The 16,424-nt window shown below is 46.7% G+C and overlaps 1 protein-coding gene across 20 annotated transcripts in view; it reads right to left on the reverse strand.

Moving 5' to 3' along the window:
• The window catches only part of DLGAP1 (DLG associated protein 1), an 833,306-nt gene that overhangs the window by 17,500 nt on the left and 799,382 nt on the right, over nt 1-16,424 (reverse strand). For all 20 annotated transcript variants that reach the window (XM_049698295.1, XM_033439361.2, XM_004275937.3 and 17 more), the window contains one exon: nt 10,282-10,703. In XM_049698295.1, the coding sequence (XP_049554252.1) occupies nt 10,282-10,703 (422 nt within the window). The remainder of the gene's footprint in view (nt 1-10,281; nt 10,704-16,424) is intronic.

Consider the following 16,424-nt stretch of genomic DNA (forward strand, 5'->3'; position numbering starts at 1 on the left):
TCATAATGCTATCTTCATAGGATTGCTGATTATTTAATGAAATCATATATGGAAATTGTTAGGATGTAGCAGGAATTATAACTCCTATATCCTATCGACATTCTTTAGCTCTTGGTCATTCACCTGGGAAACTAAAAGGTGACATGATCCCAAACAGGGAATTATTTATCCTGCTAATCTTCACGCTCCATCGTCTCTCCCCAACAGTGTGAGCTGACTGAACGTCCTCTTTTTTTGGTGGCTTTCATGCAGGCAGGCTTAGACAAGTGTCAGTGTGTGGGGGAATCACGCCTTTGGTCTGTGTGCATAAGGAATCCACAACAATTCTTCAGGGCCCCAGATTTTCGTGCCTATCTGGGCACAGCTCCCCACCTAACAGAGCTAGAACAGTGGCCAACTGGCTGCTGGATGACAGAGACACACGGAGAAGACAGGACCTTAACCAAGGCTGGACGCCTACACCATCCTGCCGGAGCCTGTGCAGAAAACAGACTCGCTGCAAAATCAAGGGTCAGACCCTCCCCGGGAGCCACAGATGCTCCAGCAAAACAAGGTCCATCTTCAGGTGCAGAGTAGGCCAGACACATCTGGCCTGCAGGGTGCTGGGCCCACCCGATGCTCTGTGAGCTGTGTTTTGCCGTGTGGTTTAGAGCCATTCAGACCCATGGGTTCCAGACTCAGCCCATCTCTTGCAGCTGTTTATTAGTCCTTCAAGATGCTCTTGGTCACCTCCCTCCCTGACCCTCCTTTTCTGACTCTTATTCACTCACAACTAGACCCCTGCTACCTCATCTTCAACCATAACTTTGCCTCCTATGAGATGAAGTAAACAGGGGGATCAGGCATGAACACTCTCAGTGTTCTGCCCTCTCCTGACATTTGCCCCCCACGCAGTTCCCCTAAAGCTCTAATGAGTGATGGGCGAGCAGTGATGTGGCCGGCATCAGAGACGTCAGGTGCCTGGAGTTACTGCCATTGCTTCTTAATGGAGTCAGCCGGCCACCGATAACTGCCCCCGTCCTAAAGAGCTCTCTACGCCCACCCTTCCCGTCTATCTGTGTCCTTGGCCCACTCCCTCCTGGCTGCTCGGAGAACCTACTCCCTCTCTGCCACCTCTGCCCTTCTCTGCAGCCCTACGTGAGAGGGCTGCCAGCATTCTCAAGTCGCTCCCATTCTAAGGGGAAAATCCTCCCCCATCTCGTGATCCCCTCTAGCTAAAATAAAATTCCTCTTCTCCCCTGTTATAGGCTGAATTGTGTCCTCCCAGATTCATCTGTTGAAGTCCTAACATCCAAGTCCTCCAACCGTGACTGTATGTGGACCAGGGCCTTTACATCGGTAATTAAGTTAAAGCGCGGTCATTAGGGTGAGTCCTCACCCAACATAACTGGTGTTCTTCTAAGACGATGGGATCAGGACGTAGATACACACAGAGGGAAGACCAGGCCAAGGGGAGAGGCCTAGGGACAAACGGGCACCTTGAGCTCAACCTTCTAGCCCACAAAGCTGTGAGAAAAGAGATTTCTGTTGCTGAGGCCACGGGTGGTACTTTGTTATGGCAGCCGGAGCATACCAATACATTCCCTTAAGCTGGATTCTCCAAAGGGCAGACTCCTTTGCTCTCTCTACATCCTCAGCTCCCAGGGTCCCCCCTCCCTGTGGTCTGGCTCTCCCCTCCCCTCCCCCCTCCTGGACCTCTGCGTTTGGCACAAAGGAATCTCAGCCCCCTGGGCACCCACAGTGCTCTCTGGCCCTGACCTCTGCTTCCCTCCACCTCGAGAATGTTGAACACAAAACTTGGTCCTGAGCCCCCTTCCCTTAGTCCCCTCGAGTGATCCCATCCATGCTCCTGGGTTCAGCTATTCTGTACAATAGGTTTATTTTGCTCAAATCTGTAACTCTGGTGTATACCAACCCTTCGTGCAGCACGTCTGAGCAACCCCTCGACACCTCTTGTCTCCCCACATCCACATTCCTCTCAGGAGTCCCTGGTTGCTCATGATTAGGGCTACAAGGCTCCATCAACCCCTCCACAGCATGAATATTCTCCCTCCATTGCCAGTTTGGAGGTTTGGTCCTATCAACTGGAGGGTCTTCTTATCGCATATAATTCTCACGCTTAAAACTTTTCCATGCTCCCCTGTCATCCCTGGGATAAGCGGGAAACTCCCTTCAATGGCCCACCTGTCCAGCCTCACCTCTGCCCACTCCCTCAGTGCCTTGGGCCCCCAGTTTCCCGAATCCAAAACCTGGTCTCTCCGCAGTGCCTTTGCTCAGGCTAAACGCTGAGCTGGGGTGCCTCCTGCCTTGGCTCCCACACTGGCCCCGCCCCACACTGGCCCCACCCCCTGTGCACAGGTGTGCATCCTCCAGAAAGACCTATCCCCTTTCACCTCTCCCTCGCTTTGCTCCTCAAATTTCCATGCACAGCTCTGTCTCTGCCCTCTCCGCATTCTTTCCAGCACCATCTATTTATATGTCTGACTTTACCAGCAGGCGTGGCATAGACTGTGCCGATGTAACTCCCAATGATCCTGTTGGAAGAGGTTTTGAAGTGAACTGACTCATCAATAAACTCTATGTTAACCAGAAAAGTTAATTAACGGCAAGATTCCAGGCCTAAGATTCTGCTTCTTTAAGGTTTTACTGTGCCTAGCACCCCTTTTTCCTTACAGTCTTGACTGATTAATTGGCTAAGATAGTCTTGGTGGGGCTATTCTTCCTCTTGGTTTTCTATTTATAATACTAGCTGTGCTGACTCAGGCTGGAAGAACCAAGCCATTTGGGAAAAGTTGAACGAGGTTGTGGGTGAATTAAACCTCCCTGTCCTCAACTTTTGACTTTTTGCTCACCTGGCCTCCCCGCCCCCCGGGGGAATGTTGTAGACTTTAGGAGTGAGGAGGAAAAAGGAATTTTAAAAAAGTGGATCCACCCACTTACTCCAAAGTCATGTGGATTTGTCAGACCGAATCTGTGCGATTTCAAGTCGGGATTATCCAAGTGGAGACATTTTAATTCACGAGTTTGTCCTCGTGGAAAAGAATGTCTCCAACCAACTGCCCAGCTGCTTCTCAAACACATTTGTGATCCAGAGCTGTTGTCAATAAAAAGGTCTCCACAGAAAACATGGATCTGTTTCACTCCTGGCTGACAAGGGCTGCTCTGAATGTAACAAGAGCACTTTTTTTTTCCCTTAAAGGAGCCGAAACTTAAATGAACAAAGAATGACGAATTTATGAATTTATTAAAAGCGAATGAATAAAGAATAGAATTCTCAAGTAGAAATTATCCCATGGACTAAAACCAGAGCTTCCACGGGGCTAAACCATGGGGGAAATATTATTTTGTTTGTAAAGAGCAAGTTTGCAAAAATTCAGCTCATGTTTTTTCCCCAGTCCACACTCCAGGGGTCTCACTCATAAAAGATGGTTACGCTTCAAGCCATATCTCCATTTACATCAGCCGTGAAATAGTAACAGCATCTACGTCACATAGATAAATACAGTTTCTGTGCCTTTGAAAGCTGAATGAGATGAAATGAGTTAACGTTTCCTTTGGGAATATGGAAGGATTAAATACTGCATTTGAAGGCCATTGCAATGATCTTTCACAGAAATTGGTTATTGTTAGAGAAAGTGATCGGGGACCGTGCTCCACGAGTCAGGCCCTCTCTCTGCAATCTCTGCCTCTCTACAATGTACAAGTGTCTGGAATAAAGGGAACAGCAGTGGCCCAGGGACCTGGAGAGCTGCTTCCAGGCACCCTGTCTTCCCTCTGCCCATCGTCACCTCTCCTCGCCTCCGTGCCCCTCAGCCTCAGACCACTCCCAGTGAAACACACCCACAGAAGGGATGCTCGGAGATGACCTTCCAGCACCAACACCTTTCTCCTTGTGCTCAGTGCTGTGCAAAGCAAAATGCAGCCAGCGTTCTAGAAGGTTAAACAGAAGGCACATTGCACACAGTTTTCTTTTCGTTCCTGTCGCTTCCTGGTCACTAATTTCAGGTTGGCCAGACCTTAAAAAAAGAGAGTATGCAGTGTGTGTGCGTATGTGTGTGTGTGCGTGTGTGCGTGTGTGTCTTGGGGCATGGGGGTGGGGAGGGACCTTTTGCAGGTCATTGCAAAAGAAAGATGAGAATAAAACAGGAAGGAGCTAGGATGCACCCACCTTGCCCCGCTTAGGAGCACACAAGGCTTGAGGCAACTGAGCTGAGGAAATCACAGAGCGTTCCTCTGCCTGCCACCCACCCACCAGGCCTCAGGCTGCAGAGACCCTGGGCATAGCACCCATCAACGGTCGCAGCGCTGACGGTGCACAGCTTCCCATAACTCAACCTGAAACCGGGCAAACCCCATTTCGGGTTTCGTTACCAGCCCCACGTTCGCTGCCAAGGCTCCCAGGCCTTCTGGGGGACTCAAGGCCAAGTTTCACTAACGGGGATGCTATTACAGGGCAAAATTAAAGTGGAATTAATCTGCCTCCATCCCGCACACGCTTTGGGTTTATCAGTTCGTTTCAGATAAAGCCTGAAAATTCCACATATAAGTTGCCCACAATTCAGGAGGCACTGCTAGATTTCCAAGCACAATCAACCAGTATTTCATCCTGGGGCCACTGAAACCCGAGCCCGTGTTTCGAGCCATCGGTGCTGGACCGCATTCCTGGTGGGAGCCCTGCGCTCCATCTGGGCGTTTCGTCCCAGTCAGATAATACCAGACGGATCTCTGTAACAGGCAGGCCCCGGCCAACAGCACCGAGCCATCTCCCCGAGACAGCTGTTTCACACAAGGCCCCATTGTCTGAGACAGGCTCGGATCGGTTTACTTCGAGAGCTGCGGGAACGTTCTGTCAGTTGCCCCGGCCGCGAGGAAACCTCGCTCACTGCAGATTTCCCTTCTTCTGTTATGGAGCCAAAAACCTACCATCGACTGTTAGGGAGGAAGGTTTCACCCAAGAACTAAAGTCCTCGCGATGCTTTTATTTTCGCAGGGAAAACAATAGACCCACACACCCAAAGAATTTATAGATGGACTTTTGGAAAGCTGGCTGGAGGTGACCGCGAGTGCTGGTTTTCTCTCTGCGCTTCCTTGAGCCCTTTGTCCAGTTCTGGGGAAAGCAGTGTTTTCCAGTCCTGGAAGGCCACAGACAAGATCCCTAGGAAGCAGCGGTCAGAATCAGGATGATCGCAGCATAAAATAAGTGATCACTGAATAATTCCTGAAGACTGGATGGCTTTTTTTTTTTTTCTTCAACTCTGTGATAGAGAAAGGTGATGGCAACCACCACATGCCGCAGATCTGCACCTCAGGCTCCCATTGAGCAGATGAGCTCTCTTCCTAACTTCTCCCCCCACCCCTGCCAGTGGACATGTTGTATTTTGAATTCAGGAAGGTACTTAACAAAATACCTTACATTCTTATAAGCGTGATGAATAACTCTGGACGTGAAGACGGCAAGCCTGACCCATCTACCTTCAGCTGCTGCAGACTTTTTTTGGGGGGCAGTGGGGTGGATGTTTCTGTGTGTGTGGTAAAATGTACGTGAGATCTACCATTTTAACAGTTTTTAAGTGTTTTAAGTTTTTAAGTTCAGAGGCATTAAGCAGTCACCCAAACGTTTAAAAATATTGAAAATTTGGAATAATTCTGGGGCCCCACGAAATAAATTAAGCAGGTGTGGTTAGACTTATTCCTTTCTTCCACCCTATCCTTATCTTTCCCTACCGAGGACGAAGACCAGCTCTCCCGGGAGGGATCTGTCACGGAGCCAACCGTCGTCACGTACCCTGAAGAGAGACCTTCCTATCTAGGACCCAAAGGACACATAAGGTGGCCTGGCCAAGAGACAGATCTGCGTTTGACCCATTTATCAAACGTATTTTTCTGAGTTACACAGACTTTTTTTTTTTTAAGCTGGTTACTCAGACATTGGCTATGCCTGCCAAACGGGATTGGCCCCTCTTCCTTACCACTCGCCCCGCCTTATAAAAAAAGCAAAGGTTAAATGAGAGAATTAGTAAAAACAAAGGCCCTCTGCAGCTCCAGGCCCACTTATCGGAACAGGACTGTGGTTGCCAAGGAAGCAGGGACAGATATGTACGCAGAGCTTTACAGCAGCCAAGCACACACAAAGTATCATTATCTTGTCAAATGTTATTCGTGTTGTATCTGTTCCATCGGGCGCTTCTGTGTTGTGTGACCTTGGAGGGGGGACTGCCAGAGAGCTGTTGTGAGGGCAAATAAAACAACACCTGTCAAAGCCTGTAGCCCACGGCCCAGGGGACTGTAAGGACAAGATAGATGCTCTTTCGCGGGGTTGATATTCTCCCTTCCTCCCAGCTTTCTGGTCAGATGCTCACTGATTTCCATTCGCCTCATTTGAAATTGGCGACTCTTTGACCGGGCATGTGTGTGTACCTCTGCGCTGTTTAGAATTCTGGAATGCTAGTGGGTGGAAGCTTCTGTTTTGTACCATCCAGGGCATGAAAGATAGAGAAAGCTTTCAAGTGCTTATGGGATGGAATCGCGTCCCAAGAGCTGGAAGGGACACGCGGGTTCATCTAGCTCACGCAGCTGACCGACACACAAGTCCTTTCTAGCCTCTCTGTGGCAGGTGCTCGTGTCTCTGCCAAATCTCTGTTCTGATCAAGCAGCGCTCCCTACCTCGCAAGGGACCTCCCCTTCTAGCTTTTGGCAACAAGAGCTGCGAACTACCTGTTGAATATTTTGTAACTACTTAGGAAGAAAGAGTTTGCTAAGGAAAATACTTTTGTAAAACAGCATTTCCAAAATAGTCCCAGGACTCAAATACATATTCACTGATCCCCTACTCTGTGCCAAGAACCGTCAGAGGGGCAGCGGATATGAAGATGAAAGAGACGAGAGTAATTTCGGTCCTCAGACCTCACTTTTCAGTGGAGGAGAGAGATACATAGATTATCATCAAATAAAGTTGGAAATACCTGATAGACAAATGTGCAGGCTATTACAGAAGCACCAGGGAGGCACACCCAACTCAGCCTGAAGGGATGCATTCTGCAAAGACTTCTAGAAGGTGAGGCCCAAGCTGAGATTTGAAGGAAGAGCCACTTTTGTAGGTTAGATAGGCTTACACAAATAGATGTTTCTAATCTGAATCAGTTTTGTACATTTAAAAAAACATGTAGGCAAGGCATCTACCTCTGATCTTTGTGTTAGCTGTTTGATCTAAAGTTATAAAATTGTATTTAAAAAAATTAGTAAGTTGGACTTTTCACTATAGACCATTGGCTTTCAAACTATTCTAGGAATCCTGGGATTTTTTTGGTGACAGGGAGGGTTTCTAGGGACCTCTGTCCAGAGAGTGGTCGAGGCTGAGCAGATAGGACTCCAGGCCCTCACCAAAGAGCTTCACCGTTTTTCCTATTATATTTATTGGTGTTGTGTGTAATTTTTTTTTTTAACTTAGAAAAAGGGGGCTCTGATACCGAAATATGTTTCAAACTACACAGGGAGACTCACTCCCCAGTGCAGCGGGTCTCATTGCATACTTGTCATCTAAGATTAATTTACTCAGTTGAATACTTTAAGCAAAGCACCAGAAATACTCCCACCCTAAGTTATCTTTGTCTGTTCTGCAGCCATGACCTTCACACCCCACCACCGCCCTCAGGCAGCGACCTCGTAAAACAGAGGCAGATTTGAGAAAATTTATCACTAAAGACAGCGTCCTTAAGAAGACGGCTTATTCACGGTGGGACAGCGGCACCTTCGTGTACAAAGACAGCAAATTATTATTAGAACAAATGTTGTTATAACAAAATACCTTCATATGGAATAGGTTTATAAGTCCTATTTATAAATCAATATTGCAAATAACATCTGCAGTAAAATTCTGGAACAGTGAATGAATGAGCAGTTCCTTCATGTTCAAGCTACAAATATGCTTCTCTTTCATCTCAAACACAGGATGAGAACCTGATTTTCTAACAAGGTTCTCACCTTCCAAATATATGTGCTGGTATCAAAATACATTGACTTGTTTTCATAGCTCCTTAAGTGTTAAGGAAGACTTTTCTAAATATGTATACAATGACTATCCCCATGCATCATTATAAAGCTGGGTTGAGAGAAGTAGATCTAGTCTCAGATGGGAAGAAAACATCAGATTAAAAGAAAACACCAGATGAGCAGCTTCCCCAGGTCTTCTTGGAAGCCAAGCAGCGAAGCTAGAACAAGTTCGAATCCATGCATTGCATGAACTGAAATCTGCAAGACAGCTTGCCCTGTTGAGCTGTGCACCCGAGGCCACTGCTCCTTAGACATGGGCACTTTTCCCAGGAAAAGCGACTAGGCTTCGGGTATACCCACGGGGAAAGGAGAATAAGAAGATGCAACTGCTAAGAATCTCTTACCGAAAACCTCCCCCGCCCACTGCTGCCGGGCTGTGCTTCGCACCCCTGTCACTTAGGCACAGAGCATATTCTCCCTGTGGACCCACACCTGGGCGAGCCTGCAGTGGCACCAACGGTGGGGTCAAGTGTCAAGGGGGTTTACGTTTCCACTGCTAAGTTGTTTGCACTCATAACGTGCAAGAACAAAAGGAACGTTACAGAAACCCATTGATGGATTTTCTAACCTGCTCAGAAAGGCAACAAATAAGTTAGTCAGCGGGTGGATAGGGGTCAGAAGCAAGAAAAAGCAGAGAAGAGCTGTGAGCAAGACACAGAGCGGAAATCCCACAACCTGCAAACTGTCATTTTCCAGTCTCCATTCTCACAAAAGTACTTCCTTTACGGAAAACTCACTGCTCCCAGACACAATTCGTTTGGTTCACTTAGTAAGTCAACTGAACATGATTTACGGAAAGCTCTCGATCTAATTATTAAGAAATTATTATTGTTTTTCTTAGGGATGACAATGCACGATGGTTCTATACGTATACATGAAGTCCTTATCAGCGATACGTAGTGAAGTGACGGGATGCGTTGGATTTTCTTTAAGATCCTCTGGCGAAAATGATGACAAGTGGGGGAAGATGAGACCAGCCAGTAGTTGAGCTGGGTGATGGGAATATGGGGGTTCACTACAGTAAACTCTCTACTTTTGCAAGTGTTTTTAAATGTTCACAATAAAAAGTTAAATGATTTTAAAAATAGGTCTAGGGCTTCCCTGGTGGCGCAGTGGTTGAGAGTCCGCCTGCCGATGCAGGGGACACGGGTTCATGCCCCGGTCCGGGAAGATCCCACATGCCGCGGAGCGGCTGGGCCCGTGAGCCATGGCCGCTGAGCCTGCGCGTCCGGAGCCTGTGTACTGCAACGGGAGACGCCACAACAGTGAGAGGCCCGCATACCGCAAAAAAAAAAAAAAAAGGTCTAAAACCACATCACGCTAATACTCTTCCAGGTGGTTCCCACACAAAAATGAAGGCAGGCTTTGATGCCTACCACTGAATTTCTCTGATTCAAAAATATCATCAGTTGGAAGATCCACCATTCATTTAATAATCGTTTTTCGGAGGGAAATAAACACGCAACAATGAAATACACACTGATTATAAATGCTATTCCAATTTCAAAATTGTTATTAATGTGCAACCGGACTGCAGTAATCTGGCAACTTCTTTGTCAACTGTTAATAGGAATCGTTGTTGTTAAAAGTCCAAGTCTGAAAAGAACGGTGTGCGGAGTCTCCGTTATTTATTTAACTTAACCATCCTTTATTTGATCATTTACTTTAACCCATTAAATTGGGTTAATTGCTTTAGCGGCTGAAGGTTTGCCTTCCTAAAACCTAAGGGGGAAAGTGCGGGCTAACCAGGTCCAAGGATGTCAATAAGCTTGGCGTCTACAGGCCTAGACACGACAGGCCTTGTTTTAATCCTGTATATTAATGAAAGTAATACACCTGTAAGATTATAAATGCCCAAGGCACGCGTATCTGGGGATCTTAAAACTATTTAGAATTTCTGTTCATTCCCTGCGGGAGCATCTTGGGGAAAAGAAACCGAGTCAGAAGCATGAGTCCACCCCACGTTGGTCCAGAGGTGGAGGTCGCGGAGGCAGAGGTAGAGAAGGTGTTACAGCTGCCTGACGTGTGTGTGTGGGGGGGGGGGGGCGGGGGGGGCTTGTCTTTATTGGGCACCAGGGGTGTGTGGACTCGGCCCGAACCGCCCAGCTCTTCCACACGTTCCCGTTTGGGGTGGGGACCTGCACGGCTTGCCCAGCGCTATGAAAGCATCCCCTCCCCGGCCCCGGGGACCCGGCCCCGGGGGCGCGTGCGCAGGCGCTGCGCCGCACTTACTGTCCTCGGGCAGGCTGTTCTCGCGCTCTTCTCTCTCCATCTGCTGACACCACCCTTCCATGCGGTCCCGCTCCGCCTGGAGAAGCTTCAGAAACCAGTGGCCGTCCCGGTGGCACACTGACCTCTGCACGGCCTCCAGGGGGTCTTCGGTGATTGAGTCAATCCAGGGGTCTGGGGGCGGCAGAATGGAAGGGTCGAAATCCGCATCGAAGTCCTCGTCGGCCGCGCAGGCGTGGTAGTGGTTTCCTGAGCCCTGGATGCTGACCGTGGAGGTGCTGGCGTCCCGGGAGAACTGTCTGGCCACCGGGCCGGGGCATGAATTGTCCTCTATAGACTCCAGAGAGTTCTCCAGGTTATCGTGGAAGTCCAGGTCGGCCTGCACGGCCGTCGTCACACTGTTGGATCGAGTGAACCTGCGGAAGCTTGGAGGGATAGAGAGAGACGAGTTAGTTCAAGGATGTTTCTCAAAGCAGAACTACATTCTGCGTCTCTTCGTGGGTGTGCAAGAGGGGGTCTCATCTTCTCAGTCTGCAGAGGTAGCCCTTGACGCCGGCGCATCGATTGCCCTGGCTCTAGTGTAAGGAGCACAGAGCCCTCATCTCTGTTCAATATGGAATGTGAAAACGTATCTAGAGAAGGTTTAGAAGTGGACCGCAAGCACCGCTCTCAAAGCCAGAATGATGTCCGGGGTTCAACTTCCTCCCCAAATCGGCAGTGGCTTGAATCCTGACATTCAGTGAAGGGTAAATTTGGTGAGGGGTAAGGAAACAATTCAGTTATCTCTTAGTCTGCGTAATTTCCTTTGAAACAAGAGGAGAAAAAACAACAACAACAACACCCCACCTGGGCCAAAACTATCTTGAATCCCACATAACCACATTTCCCAGGGACAGCTCTTACCTGAAAGCAAACTAAACTGTCATTAAGCTCCCCTTAACGTTAAAGCTCCTTCCCCTGGGAAGTCTTCACCTGTCTCTTGATCACAGGGTCATCGTGATAATTTGATACAAAGCCTTTGGGGCAAAATCAGCTCGAGGTTCTAGAGTTTTCCGATACCATCCTTCCCTGCGCCTTTAATTTCCCTCTCCATAGTTCTTCTACCGAGATGATAAAAGACAACTTGTTAACACCATTTTATATGGACATACAACCAAATGGTTCTAGATTTCTCTTGTTGACCCCTACCGCAAAGGTGAGGATGTATGGAAGGAGGGAGGGGTGGGGAAGGACAGGGGAGCAGTGAATTCTTTCTCAGACAAGGGGCAAGGGAAAGTGTGGGCCTGAACTAATTTAAAACACACCCCCAGAAAGCTTCCTTGGCTCCTGGAGCAGACAGGAAATGATGATTTAACAGGATATAAGAGGCTATGTCTACTGAAGGCAGCATCAGGTATCTGTTACCCCCACTTTATACTTCTTTTTTTTTTAAGGTAACTTCCTGATCTAATATTTTATTTATTTTTTATTCTGAAGAAATATATGTAACATAAAATTTACACATTTAACCATTTTTAAGTGTATGGTTCAGTGGCATTAAATACATTCACACTGTTGTACAACCATCTCCAGAACCTTTTCATCTTCCCCAGTTGAAACTCTGTACCGTTAAACACCTCCCCATTCCCCCTTCCTTCCAGCCTCTGGCAACCACAATTCCACTTTCTGTCTCTCTGAATTTGACTACTCTAGGTCCCTCATGTAAGCTGAGTCATACAGTATGTGTCTTTCTGTCGCTGGCTTAATTCACTTAGCATGATGTCTTCAAGGTTCGTCCATATTGTAGCATATGTCGGAATTTCCTTCCTATTTAAGGCTGAATAATATCCCATTATATGTATATAACACATTGTGTTTATTTTTTCATTCATCAGTAGACATTTGGGTTGGTTCCACCTTTTGGCTATTGTGAATAATTCTGCTATGAACATGGGTGTACAAATAACTCTTTGAGACTCTGCTGTCAATTCTTCTGGGTATATATGCAGAAGTAGAATTGTTGAATTATGTGCTAATTCTGTTCTTAATATTTTGAGGAGCTGTTTTCCCTAGCAGCTGTACCATTTTATATTCCCACCAAAAATGCATGTTTTCCAGTTTCTCCACATCCTTGCCAACAGTGATTTTCTGACTTTTTCTTTTTTTTTTAAATTTTTATTGGCGTATAGTTGCTTTACAATATTGTGTTAGTTTCTGCTGTACAGCACAGTGAATCAGCTATACATATACGTATATCCCCTCTTTTTTGGATTTCTTTCCCATTTAGGTCACCACAGAGCACCGAGTAGTTTCCTGTGCTATACAGTAGGTTCTCATTAGTTATCTTTTTTATACATAGTATCAATAGTGTATGTATGTCAATCCCAATCTCCCAGTTCATCACCCCCCACTTCCCCCTTGGTATCTGTACGTTTGTTCTCTACGTCTGTGACTTTTTTGATAGTAGCCCTGCTTCCCCCTTGGTATCCGTACGTTTGTTCTCTACGTCTGTGACTTTTTCGATAGTAGCCCCCGCTTCCCCCTTGGTATCCGTACGTTTGTTCTCTACGTCTGTGACTTTTTCGATAGTAGCCCCCGCTTCCCCCTTGGTATCCGTACGTTTGTTCTCTACATCTGTGACTTTTTTGATAGTAGCCCCCGCTTCCCCCTTGGTATCCGTACGTTTGTTCTCTACGTCTGTGACTTTTTCAATAGTAGCTCCGCTTCCCCCTTGGTATCCGTACGTTTGTTCTCTACGTCTGTGACTTTTTCGATAGTAGCCCCGCTTCCCCCTTGGTATCCGTACGTTTGTTCTCTACGTCTGTGACTTTTTCGATAGTAGCCATCCTAATGGGTGTGAGGTGATATATTTTCTTGACTGGCTCATGATTACGCCATGTTAAGACGGTTTATTTGCTAGTTGATTTTCAGTTAATATTCAATAGTGCCAGCCTTAAAGGAGAGTGCACTAAATAATGTCCATACAACATTTAATAAACCAGATTATACGCTTTTTTCTTAACTCTTGTGGAACACTCTATCAGAGCCAATTAATACTAATATTCTGGTCCCTCAAAAATAAATAATGAACAGACTGGAAGTCACAAAAAGGAGAGGGTACAATCATCTTAATCAGTCCATGTTTTCCCCCTAGAGAATAAATACCAAGAAAGTAAATGACTGTACAATTGGTCTGTGTTCGTTATTAGGATGATCACAATAATAAATGTTGTGATTCTCACCATTCATTTTATGAAGATAGGCCTGCCAATAAAGGCCAGCCCATCTCACTGTTTGCTGTTTGCAAGAAGTTACTTCTGTGGAAGGTATCAGGCGTGGCCATTTTATAAGTCCTTTAACTCTGAAATGGGTCATAGGAAAAATCGCTCAGTGTGAAAGTCTGAAAGAATGTCCTTCCTTGTCCTAGCAGTGAAAACAAGAAGAATTGTGCTACCGCGATTTTTCCAATAACCACCGGCTTCTTGGCTGCGAGAGGCCATTTCTGCCGCCTTCTTGTTCATCCACCAACACGTTAAATGACATCTGAAGCTGAGCTTTCTCTCCAGCTGCATGTGTGCGAACTGGTTGACTTTCCTCACAACAGTTGACATTCTACCTGTTCCACTAACACAAAATCCCAGCTATGAAAACACTCAGCTCCCCTCTCCAAGATCATGGGCTGCCAGAGGCATTCCATTTCCAAACTTAAGGAAGCCCCAGCGCCTTATTGCTTCCAGTCGGAGCAAACTTGCCGGAGACTGAGTCTGTTCCACACGCAAATCACAATGACCCGGTTTCCTTGTGCCTCTGTTTTTATCGACACAAAACCGTACCACCAGCATTCCTGACAGAGGGCTCCTGGCTATGACTCTTGTAAAGTATCCACCTTCTTCAGAAAAATTACTTGGCAGGAGATGAGTAGAAGTTTCCAGGTTAGTCACCCAGAAAGAAAGAAAAGTTAAGTAAAATTAAAGTGGTTTGGGATTAAAAGCGGTGCCTTTGAACTCAGGCACCCCTGTCCAGGCTACACTGTTTCTCTAAATTAAGTTCCTTAAGCAAGTGCTTTCTTCTACCCTGAGTTTTCAAAGAATGTTCTGCTCTGTGAAACGCTTTATGTCTTTCATGTGCAGAGTTCCTTCTGGGAGAAGGGTGCGATCAAGTTGTCGTTGTTTAAAAGTTTTGATAGGAACACAGAGGGAGTCATTGGGTTCACTTCCGTGTTTCTGAAGAGAATAGATCAGTTGCTGGTGGATGGTATAAACCTGAAAGCTGAACCCCGTGGCCTGCTGTTTGCAAACCCACAATTTCCAGTCTTGAAGCTTCTTTGGCCCTTCATGCCCTAAAGGCAAAATGTGTGATAATTACAACTTCTGAAAAGGACCGGCCAGTGTTCTGGCCAAAGGAGCAGAAAACCATGAAACCAAAGACTGGACCAACCACTATGGGGTACAATACCTTGTCTGTTCTGAAGGCAAGAGCAAGGGCACCTGTGGGCATTCACCGCTGCTGTTGCTTTGTGCTCTTTCTATGAAACAAGTTTATATTTCTTTTTTTTAAATTAATTAATTAATTAATTAATTTTTGGCTGCATTGGTTGCTGTGTGCAGGCTTTCTCTAGTTGTGGCGAGTCGGGGCCACTCTTTGTTACGGTGCACAGGCTGCTTATTGCGGTGGCTTCTCTTGTTGCAGGGTACAGGCTCTAGGCATGCGGGCTTCGGTAGTTGTGGCACGTGGGCTCAGTAGTTGTGGCTCGCCGGCTCTAGAGCGCAGGCTCAGTAGTTGTTGCGCACGGGCTTAGTTGCTCCGCGGCATGTGGGATCTTCCCAGGCCAGGGCTCGAACCCGTATCCCCTGCATCGGCAGGCAGATTCTTAACCACTGCGCCCCCAGGGAAGCCCGAGTTTATATTTCTGATGAGAGGATTTTGTGCCCCGCTCCCACCACTTTTCTGTCCAGCAGATTCCAAATCAGTGAACAGATGGTAAATCTCAGAGGCCCATTCTCATCCCCCCGTCTGATGGGGCTGTATTTAAACAAAATAAGTCATGAATGAAAACTAAGCACAGTCTATATCTTTAGACCGCACATGCTTTGTTCCTGCAAGTTCAACTATCTGAGACTCAAGCCATAAACTTATCTTAGGGAGACTCCCTCAGTCACACCCGTTACAGAATCCTCTGGTTCCTGGTTCTCTTTTCCATCCCTCTCATCCACATAATGGTTGCTTTTCAGGGCTAAATCTAGTTTCAAAGAAAAAAACGCTAGTCCTACGCTGTTCTCTCTTCTTTAGACACTTTTCCCGTGCCTGCTGTCAAGGCTGAATATATGTGGAATTCGAAAATGCTTTTCTTCAACAGTGTGCCGTCTTTGTCTCTTGGGAAATGGCCCTTAACCGATGTAAAAATCCAGGACGTCTCATTACATAAAATGAAAGATAGATCAAAAGGTAGGCAAGGGGGGTGAGGAGATTGATATCAAGAATTAAGACTTTTTCTAACAAAGACGTTCACTCTTTCTGTCAGACGAGCTTCCCAGTTAGAACAGAGCACAGAGGAACCTACATGTCATGCAACCCTGCTCACAAGTTCAGTGGGAAAAAACCGTCCTGCTGCTTATTTGTATGTGGTTAGCACTGTCCTATGGACAGATTGTAAAACTACCTCAACACAAGCATCTATTGGTGATTTAAAACCCTCCACGTTCATCATACGTTTGCCTGAAGCTCTCTTTAAGCAAAGAAAATTAGAATAGGTTTTCTACATGAAGACTCTCTCTAGGCCAAATAATTGTAATGCATTTGTCAAATAAAAGAAAGGGAGGGAATGGAAAGTGATGAGAGCGGGCTTGGTATCACCTGACGGTGTCTGCGAGGGCCCAGCATTCGGCCGTTCTCGTCTTAGTACCAGCCGGGCAGGTGCTGTATCCTTGATGGGTGTCACTATGGGAACCTTGGTTGGGAGCCTCAACAAAACATCCTTGAGCTGACTGTGCCCCAGAAGGAATGGCTTTCCCTCAGCAACCAGAACATTGGGTCATTCGATGGCTCCTGACCCCAGGTAACGAACAAAAGCCCGAGAAGTCTCACTCACAATTCTCTTTCATTGAGTCTTGTTTTGGGGTCAAATGGGGACCATAAGCTTGTGAGTAAGATGGTTATTTTTCTTCTTG

This window comes from Orcinus orca, chromosome 15 (assembly GCF_937001465.1).
Source record: "Orcinus orca chromosome 15, mOrcOrc1.1, whole genome shotgun sequence".
Lineage (NCBI taxonomy): Eukaryota > Metazoa > Chordata > Mammalia > Artiodactyla > Delphinidae > Orcinus > Orcinus orca.